The sequence below is a fragment of the Micropterus dolomieu genome, linkage group LG08 (genome assembly GCF_021292245.1).
Source record: "Micropterus dolomieu isolate WLL.071019.BEF.003 ecotype Adirondacks linkage group LG08, ASM2129224v1, whole genome shotgun sequence".
NCBI classification, from domain to species: domain Eukaryota; kingdom Metazoa; phylum Chordata; class Actinopteri; order Centrarchiformes; family Centrarchidae; genus Micropterus; species Micropterus dolomieu.
The window spans coordinates 12,846,699-12,856,728 of record NC_060157.1 but is presented as its reverse complement, the minus strand read 5'-3'; the positions used below and the strand labels follow the sequence as shown (position 1 = coordinate 12,856,728).

The 10,030-nt window shown below is 45.8% G+C and overlaps 1 protein-coding gene across 1 annotated transcript in view; it reads left to right on the top strand.

Annotated features, from left to right (window-relative positions):
• Positions 1 to 884: 884 nt before the first annotated feature.
• The window catches only part of plxnd1 (plexin D1), an 87,221-nt gene continuing 78,075 nt past the window's right edge, over positions 885 to 10,030 (top strand). The window contains exons 1-4 of the mRNA XM_046056017.1: positions 885 to 2,256; positions 3,777 to 3,953; positions 6,876 to 7,007; positions 7,523 to 7,623. Coding sequence (XP_045911973.1) covers positions 1,045 to 2,256; positions 3,777 to 3,953; positions 6,876 to 7,007; positions 7,523 to 7,623 — 1,622 coding nt within the window. The 5' untranslated portion in view covers positions 885 to 1,044. The remainder of the gene's footprint in view (positions 2,257 to 3,776; positions 3,954 to 6,875; positions 7,008 to 7,522; positions 7,624 to 10,030) is intronic.

Sequence of the window (10,030 nt, the reverse complement as noted above, 5' to 3'; positions counted from 1 at the left end):
CATGTGTTGTGCTTGAATATTTATGAGGTAAAGCGCACAAGAAAGCTGTGTTGGATAGATGTGAATGTCAAACGCCGGAAAGGTGTGCTGATGTGCCCATCTGGTAGCACTTTCACGGTGCTTACCGTGCCGTATGTGCCCAAAACGGATCCCTCCGGATCTGCAGAACTAATCTGAGAGCCGGGGGATTGGGGAGCACAGGAGGTTGGACGGTGACCCGTCATTAACCTTGAGATGAGCGGAACCACGCAGGGGCGGAGATTCATCAAGTGGCCCATCTTGAAAGGAACAGTGTCATTAACTTCATATGGCAGGATGAACTCACATTAAAGCTTAAATAAGTTGATGTTTAAAAGTAAGTTAATATCAGAACCAGTTTGATCTTGTGGTTGGATCAGAACGAACCGTTTCAGATGTGGCTGGACAAAACGAAACAATGATTATTCAGGAAATATAGCTCTAATAATTTTTAGAGAGAAACATTTAATAATTGTAGACTGTAGAATTGTAGATTGTACAATGATCAATCACAGCAGAGTGGCCTGACAGTGCGCTTTGATTGGGGTTGACATGAGAGCAGTGCCACTCTTCAGGGTTAATGAGTTGACGCCCCTGTTTCCAGTAAACTCCACATTTGATTTAAAATTGCGCTTTATGAATGCTGATTCTTGGATGTCGGACTTACACATGACTCCAGTTTCATCACCTCTCTGCGGACATGGCATTGTCCAGAAATTGCGCATCAACAAATCAACTTGAACTATTTGTCTCTGTTAGGGTATTGTTTAAAGACCATAAAAATCTCAAATTGTGGCTCAGTGTGCCTCGTGAGAGGGGCTGCTGAGCTGCACAGTGGGCAGAGAGGGACAGAGGAGGCAGCCTGAAAAGGAAGCACGACTCGCTTATCGCGTCATTCTGGGTATAGGCGTTTAGCAGGAAACAGCCTTTCCTCTCGGATTGTCGCAGTAGGAACAAACACACAATTTTGTCTTTGCTCAATGCACCCCTCGGCACAGAACACGCGGAAGCCGGTCAGAAGGAAAAATGCCTCCTTCGATAGTGATAGCTGTTCTGCTCCTCGGCGTCTTGGCTTTGGAGACGCGCCGGAGTGCCAGCGCGCTGCACATCCAACAGGCATTCGAGTCCACAAATCAGACTAATAACTTCGTGGTGGACCCGGTGTCCAGAAAGGTCTATCTGGCCACCGTCAACACAGTCTACCAGCTGAACGGGACCTTGAGCGTCGAGGTGGAGAAGAGGACCGGGCCGGTGGAGGACAACCTGTTGTGCCATGCGCCACAGCTGCCCCAGGCTCCGTGCGAGCATCCCAAATCCCTCACTGACAACTACAACAAGCTCCTGAAGCTGGACCGAGAGCAAGGGGTCGTGGTGGTGTGTGGATCAGTGTATCAAGGCTTCTGTGAGCTCCGAAAAATGGAGAATATTTCGGAGATAGCGGTGGAGTTCCCACCGCAGGGCGAGAAGACGGTTTTCCCCAGCATGCTTAACATAGCTGCCAATCACCCAAACGCCTCCACTGTCGGGCTCATCTTCAAGAGCCACGGGGGAAGCACCCGGCTTCTTGTCGGGGCCACTTACACAGGGGCTGGTACCCAGTTTTTCCCAAAGAACCACAGCAAGGAGGACCTGCGCTTTGAAAACACCCCGGAGATCGCCATCCGCGCCTTGAACATCAATGATTTATCCCGACTTTTCACCTATGACATTAACCCTTCAGAGGATAACGTATTCAAGATCAAACAAGAGGTTAAAACCAAAAACAAGCTGAACTTCGTCCACGCTTTCATCCAGAAGGCTTATTCCTACATCGCCTTCAATAACGATGCGAAAATGGGCCACAAGGAGAGCCAGCCCAACAGCATCCTCGCCAGGATATGTCTGGATACCGAGAAAAACCGAAAACCCTCCGGGCCAGAGAGCAGGAAGCTCACTGAGTCCTACATCCAGATGCCTCTACAGTGTGGATTTAACGGGAACATTTACAACCGGCTGCTGTCCGTGTACCCCGCGGAGATCCACACAGGCGACGGGACGAGCCTAGAGCCGTACCTGTTTGGAGTGTTCTCCAAGGGGGACAGAAAGTCCGCTCTGTGCGCCTTCAAGTTTGGAGACATCGAGGAGGAGATTCGACAAGGCCGCAGGAACTGCTCCAACTCTCCCAGCAGCGACGTTCAGGTGCTGGACAGCGTTATCCAGGGCTCTGGGGCAGCCTGCATTCAGAAGGGAAACCTAGTGGTAAGGGCTTAGGGATCTCTTTTATTAGCCAACATAAAACATATAAGGTTACAATTGAAATGAGTTTAGTTTGATTGCATTTCATGACATGTGCGGTTTTTGCAGTAATGTGCATTTAATCTGTTGATCTTCGTCTAATGTAGTGTCTTGATGAGGCAGAATAAGCAACATTCATAGTATGGGAACAGGGTTTTATGCATATAACACACTTGGCCAAAAAATGAAAGCTGTAGGCCCTTACAGTTGTTCTGGCCCTACAAAATAATACAGTCACCCAGGATTGCTGTATCTCTCTAATGAGAGTTTACATTTTTGCTTACAGCAGTTATCATCTTTAGCCCCGAGACTCCTGACCTGGAGAGAGGATCTCACATGTCACGAGTGGAGGTCATGATAGCTGGAAAAATGCTCCAGGGCCACGCTGGGGGTTATGGGAAGGGTGAAATTCTTCTCACATCCAGCAGCTCCCTTTCTTATTTAATGTGAAGAGAGGAAGGGGTTAATAGTTTACTTTGTTTCTTTCTTTTAGTGTGTGTTTCCAACTATAACTCAACCACACATTTGGCACACTTGTAGTGAATGAATATTGAATAAAGAGCGACTTTGTCATGTTGTTGTTCTGAACTACACGTTTTTCACTCCATACAAGCATACCCAACTAAATATTTGCCCCTAAGGAAACACAAGCATTGCACATATTTGCCCCCAGTCCTTTCCCTCAGTGTCTGATAATAAAGGCAGAGAAAGCTTTGTTTCATAGGCATCTCTGTGTAGCGGGTTTGACTGAGAGCTGAGGTCAAAGAAGGCTGTCTGGCAACCACAATACTGTCAGGTCAGGAAGTTGCCCTCCTCACTGGCACTGTCTTGTCGGCTGTGGCCCCGGGGCCACTCCTCCCATCGCCGTTTTTCTGAGTCCTATCTCAATTGGTTTAGCGTCCTCTTGCTGTAACACAACCTCACACAGAATAAAGTTAGTCCTTAAGTTTTACATTTGTGTTGCCGTGCCCGCTGAAATGTGATCCTTTTTGTACTCGACAGTTTGAAGGCCGGCAGTGAGGGAAAGCCAGACACAATTTATGATAAGAGAGACGAGGCCGCGAGCAGAAGGGCCCGTGGGAAACGACTCCACAAATATCCACTGTGCTTAATTCTTTCTTTCTTTTTTTTCCCTTCTTGGTTCTGCGTGCTCCAAAGTATTCAGAGAATTCCCAATAGATCCTGGTGCTCATCCAAGCATGGCACTAATGTTTTATCATTGCCCGCAGAGAATTTGACAAAAGCAGAGTCTTATGAGTGTTGAAGACCCTTGTAAGCCCTTTTTCAAGTATTCACTGAGATGTCTAAAAAGTGATTAAGAAGAATGAGCTGCACCGTTGTGATAGCTACTATCAGCTCTTGTTTTTCCACTTCACTTTCATCATACGTCGCTCCTTTTATGCTATGCCTTTCTAATCTGAACATAACATTCCATGCAAGAGCTGATCAGCATTGATCTCTCTCTCATTGTATCTGCATTCTAGTTGCAGCCCGAGCAGCTGGACTGCGGTGCGGCCCACCTACAGCATCCTCTTGCTCTACGGAGGCCCCTGAGGGCCATTCCTCTGGTTGAATATACAGCTCTTAGTTCAGTCTCTGTGGATGACGTGCACAATCACACTGTTGTTTTTCTGGGAACCAGTAATGGGCGACTTCGTAAGGTGAGAGACACACACACACACATACACACACACACATAAACACACAAGAAACTTTTTTAACTAACATAACCACAGGCCCACAATTGTAGCATATGGTCACCACTGAATGGAGTTAATATTTTTAATGTGATCAAGCCCTTAAGCTTGGAAACAGTATAGCAGTAACAGTTACATAGGGCTGCTCTGATGTGGCTGCTGAGTCAGTTAACCATATGAAGGTGTTTGATGAAACACTCCGAGCAGCAGCAAGACGAACAGGAATGTGTGCTTTCATCACTAAGGTTCTCAGCACCCCCTCACCACCCTGACTGTGCTCGTCCATGACCCATCATGGCCCATTGAGTAGTCCTAATCACGTGCTCTAATGTTCCTCAGACCTGGTTATTGTCTGAGAGATCATCAGAAAGCCGTTTAACAAGATCGGCTGACGACGTCTGACTCAGTTTGACCTCAGCTTTGGAACATCTGCAGAGGGTCCACCTCGTGAAAACTTTTTCCTGTCTAATTAACAGCATTCCTTAATTCTGTTTCAGGCACATTCCTAGTCACCCCTGACTGAGCCGCTAGCTGCTTCTCAGCTGTCTGCGTAAACAACATAAACTCTGAAAGCTTTTTGACCCTATTGTTTTGCATTAAGCTGGTACCTTTTACAACATTAAAACCATTCTGCTGGAGGGGTGTTTCATTTAGGGCCTGCTAAGAGAGCACCTTGTTTTTCTCCCCAGATGTAGGCACTGTTTTATCCCCAGCTGAGCTGTGCAGTAATTAGTTTTTGGATGGTTTACCGGATGCACAACATTGGTTGGAATGGTGTAAGCAACTGTGCAGAGTGTGTTTGTGTATGTCTGTTTCCTCGCTTGATTGAAGGTTTGATTGTGTTTGTAGGTGTATGATTTTGTCTGTAGGCCAGTGCAAGTGGTTTAGTGATATCATGTGTTTACCCAGATGCATGCATATCCTGTGATTATGTGTTATATATGTGTGTGTTCTTTCACCATGTGAGCCAACCTTGTTATATAGGGAGCATAGTATTTCTGTGACCTTGGGTAACAACAGGCTCCGTGCTTTTTAGCTTTACATGTCTTTTATTGTTTGTGTATGTATCTGTGTGTGGCAGCGTCTGTCTGCGTGTGTCTTTCTGTGTGTGTGCCCTGAGGACAGAACTGTTACAGAGGTTAATGGCGCTGTTAGTGTGTGTAATGTGATTCTGACTGTGAGTTTGGCTCAGACTAAACACAGGGGAACAGTGGTTGAGATTAAGTTAGGCCTCTTTTACTGTCTTTGAGAGAGCCCTCAGTGAAGTAATTTGTAATTACATGCATTTTTTAATGAAGTCTACCTCTGCCCATTACAGCTGACTTCCATTTTCTGCCTCTCCCAGTGTCCGCCTTTATCTCACCCACTCTCGTCCAATTTTACTCCCTCAGTCAGTCCACCCCTCCACTTCTCAGTTCATCACTTCATTGTCCCCTCTCTTTGTTCCTCTCTTACCTCATCTGAAATATAAAAGACTCTTTGATTCATTTTGCAAACAAACAGACTTTATCTCTGGTTCTCGCTCTCCTGCCCCACCTCCATCTGTCTTTATTCTTTCTCCTTTACACCCAGGTACACGTCCACACAAGCACACACACACACACACACATAGAGAATGAGCACACACGGCAGCTGAGCACTCCTTGGTTGAATAGGGTCTTTCATCTGCAGGCAGATAGACAGAGAATAGAGTCAGAGCGACCTGCCAGTACAGCAGGTGTTTTGTTGGTTGACCTGGTGGTGCACTGTGCCACAGCTCTCCTCACTGCTCCTCTATCTGCTCCTATTCTGTTCCATGTCCAGGTGTGTGGGCTGCTGTTTACTCACTCCTCACTGTGTCACTCTGCGGATGTGTTTGAAGTCGCAGCGGTGTGGGGTGAAGACATGGCACAGCTGCTTACTATATCGGAGGAAGGAAGAAGAGGTTGTGTGTATGTGTGTGTGCATAGATGGGTAGGTGGTGTTATAAAAATGACAGTGGAGGTTGAGATAATGCCTCTCGTCGCAGGTTAATCCAATGGTTTACTAAGCTTCTGTCTGCTCTGGTTTAACATTAACCAACATATCTCAGTGGGTGGTGATGGGTTTTGTGTGTGTGCATGTGAGAGGGTGTTTGTGTGTTCAGCGGATGAAGAAGTGACACAGCCCGTGCTTGTCACCAGATGCCGGTCAGTTTGCCAGTTCCTCTGTATGGCAGGATGTCTCCATTGAAGGGAGACCCGACAAATCGCAGAAATAAGAGCTTTCACTGTCTGCGTGACAGGAAGTCTCACTTTCTGCACAGTTTGTTTTTCTACACAGCTCTGTGTGTGTGTGTGAGTGTGTGTGTGTGTCTCTGTGTGCGTATGTTTGTGCGTACGTGAGAACATGTCGCCCATTTCATTATCTTGAGCTGTAGGAAGGCCAGTGTGTAGATAGATCACTTCTCTACAAAACAAGATTAGGCACACAGCTTGAACAAAGGACCTCCTAAAATATATTTGAGGGTCTTTATAAAAATATAGATAAAGATACATTTAACTAAATCTGGCGGCTATTTTTTGTTGCATACATGCATACATTAATTTCATGAACAACAAGTTTTTGGTGCTGCCTTGTGGATCTCAGGCAGGTTCAGAGGAGCTAAAGCTTCATATAAATACATTTATTTATCTTGCTAAAACACGTAAGTGCTATGAAGCAGTAAAATGCTTCTTGTAAAAGTGTTGCTGAGCAAAACCATTAATTTACCCTGAAATTGCACCAACTGAGCTGCTTGATCAACAGAAAATGGCTGTGGTCACAATTCTCACTCTTTGAGGAGTTACTTGAGAAAATAAGTAATTGGATTATTCTGCACTTGTCCCAAACTGCGATCCAACCTGTGTCCTCTGCTCTTTTTCACAGCTGACCCTCTTGGCGAACATGACCCTGGCCAATCAGTGGACACTGAAGCTGCCAGCCAGCGAAGCGGTCCACCACATCATGACCTTCGACCCCAACGATAGCAACTTCCTTTATCTCATGACCTCTCGCCATGTAAGAATGCGGCTGCCTGCGAGGCTCTGGTCTCAAGACGTTTGTCGATTCTCTCCGAACCTCTGTCACTGATTTATTCATGTCGGCATGAAGAAGAATCGTAATAGCAACAATCAGACCTCGTTTCGCATCCAGTGAATCCTTCTCACCTGCATCATCAGCGCGCACAACCACATTTAGCAGTTATAAGCAGTATATGAAGATTAAGTGGTTTATAACACACTACAATGTAGTTGTAAGCAAGTGAGTGTTTATTAATGTATGTGTCATCCGCTATAATTGCCCCTCTGGGGCCAATAGAGATTGTAAAAGACAATATCTTCATAGATGAAGTTATAATTGTTGACAAATACTGATGAACACTTGTGGATGGTACATAAATGTCATATCTGCTTACCAGGGAATGTTCCAGTTCTGCGTGAACTTTGAAAAGCAGCTGTTTTCATAGGATAAACGTGTGTAAAAAGTAAAATTCAGTGTATGTGTGTGTTTTCTGTCTGTGCTGTGGTGTGCAGATGCTCAGGGTGAAAGTGGCAGACTGTGACCAGTGGAGGAGCTGCAGTGACTGTCTGGGAGCAGGCGACGCCCACTGTGGCTGGTGTACTCTGGAGAACCGGTAAGAAACACACACACACACACACACACACACACACACACACTTTGTTTGTGCCTCTCTGTCTATAGCTCCTCCATCTATAACAGATTTGTTCTCTGTCCCTCTCGGCCCTCTCCTCTGATGCCGTAATACATATAATTGAATCAAATTATCATATGCTTTGGTGTCCGACACATGACAAATGCTTTGTGACGTAATCTGGTGAGAAAATGTGGAATTGTCTGCTGTCTCTACTGTCTGTGTTTAAGCAGTGATCCATCGGCAGTGTGTTTATACGAGTGATTGGTTTAAGTTAACGCTCATTTTCAAGCTGTAAAAGATCAGATTGATGGCATAACAAAATGATTTGAGCTTGTCCCTTTGGTACATTTAGCATTTGAATCAATAAAACCACGGAGACTCGTTTGCTGGTTTTCATCATGCTCATTCTCAATTTCGAAATGTCACCCGGCTGAATGAGCCTTGGCTGCAACAGAGTGCGTTTTTGGGGTTGGAAGGCTGTTGTTGGATTGTGCAGAATTGATTTGCTTTTCATTAAGCTTCAGACTGGGGAGACACATAATTGTTTGGAGCGGTCCCCTGGTTCTTTGGTAGTTTGGGGAGGGAGTGACAGGCTGGGAGCGCCCAGTGAGGAGTGACTTGGCTTAAGTGTTACTGGGAGCGAGAGACAGTACACTGTGATTAATGTGGCCCTGTCAGGACTGGCTCTCTGGCTCTGTGGAGGGAGGGAGAACATGTGTGGTGTTGAGCTGTGTTTGTTTGTGTGCTGCTGTCTGTGTGTGTGCATGTGTGAGTCGGTTGGTTGCTTGGTGATTAAAGCAGATCAGACGAGATAGTGAATTTTGTGATGAGTTGTGCTGCAGCTCTGGAGGCTCTGGCATTGCCAGGGGCCATTCAGAGTTGGAAGAGTGGAACTGATGAGAGTTGTGTGTGTGTGTGTGCGCGTGGACAGACTGTCTCGCTGTCATCTCCCTGTCTCCTCTACTTATTTATCTATCTGTCGTGTCTTTATCCTAGCTTCTTTCTCGCTTCACTGCTTTTTTTACCCCCATGATTCTCTCTCTCTCCCTCTCTTCAGCTTCCCTTTCCCCCCTTTCTTGCCCTCGTATTTTCCAGTAGCTTTGAGAATTTAGCTATCCCTCTCTCAACCTCCGTCTCTGTCTCACTAGTCCTCGCCTCCTCCTCCTCCAGTGCCCTTGTCCTCCTCTCTATCCCTCTACAAAGGAGCGTTGATTGTGATGATGGTGGTGGGAGGGAGAGTGCACACTGGTTCTTTTGACAAGGAAATGTCAAAGTGTTTGAGCCTGTGCGTAAGTGTCAGCGTGTGTGTGTGTGTGTGTGTGTGTGTCGCTGTCTGGTCTTCGGAGGCCAGTGAGCTGATGTCATGAGCGTGTGTGTGTGTGTGTGTTTGATGCACTGCTTGGTCAGTCACGCTAGCCGCTGGGCTGTCGCTGTGGCCTCAGAGCCCTGGGGATCAGGGGGGTTGATGTGTGGGGGTGGATGTTCTCCTCCATCACCCCGCTGTCTAATACAACTACAGACACTGAGTAGAGGAGAAAAAACGGACCACTAGAGAACTATCTTACAATCTGTGAAGCCACCGCTGTCTCTGTGGGTGTCTGTTTGATTTTATGCATGGCTCTGACGTCTCTCAGCACGTCTGCATGTACAGCGAGCATGAAAAACATGTCTGTTGGCTTGTTGGAGTCAGCATTGTTTTCTAAAAAAGAGAGAGATAGTTTCTCTGCCAGAGTTAAAGCTTAGTCCTTGATCACTCTTTTCAAGTTGGAGCTGGTTTAATCTGCCACATGTCACGAGAAAGCACTTAAATATCTTTATTTGAATCAAATTATGCGTCATTGTGCAGTCTTTGCTATTCACAAATTATCATGCTTATCTGCATGTGCTTGTCTCACAGTGACTTTGTGCGTGTCTGTGTGTGTGTGCAGTTAGAAACTCATATGTTCTCCTGCTGTTTAACAGTCTCACTGGTTTCCCACCTTATCCAACGCACAGACACTTGGGAGGTGATGAGTTTTCTCAGGTCATATTTTTGCTGCATATGTTGACTCTGTTTATTTTAAGTAGCTGCTTGAAAAGCTTTTAAAGTCAGCATGCTGTTGTGAGGCAGGGGAGGAGTATGGGTATGTGTGTGTCTAGTCTACTGTATGTTTATTGTATGTATATTAGTTGCCTTTTACAGAAGAGAGAAGTGCTTTGAATTTATTTTTTCACACCGCTGCACTTGATCAAATTGTCCTTTGAATTCGCAGGCAAGAATAGAATAGGGAAATAGAGAAAGGAAAAGATATCATGATGTGAGTGACTTGGTGAGCTTGTTAGCCAGTTGTTACAAATAACACATTGTTTGTTGACGTCCATCTGAGAATGCATGTCTTTTTTTCTT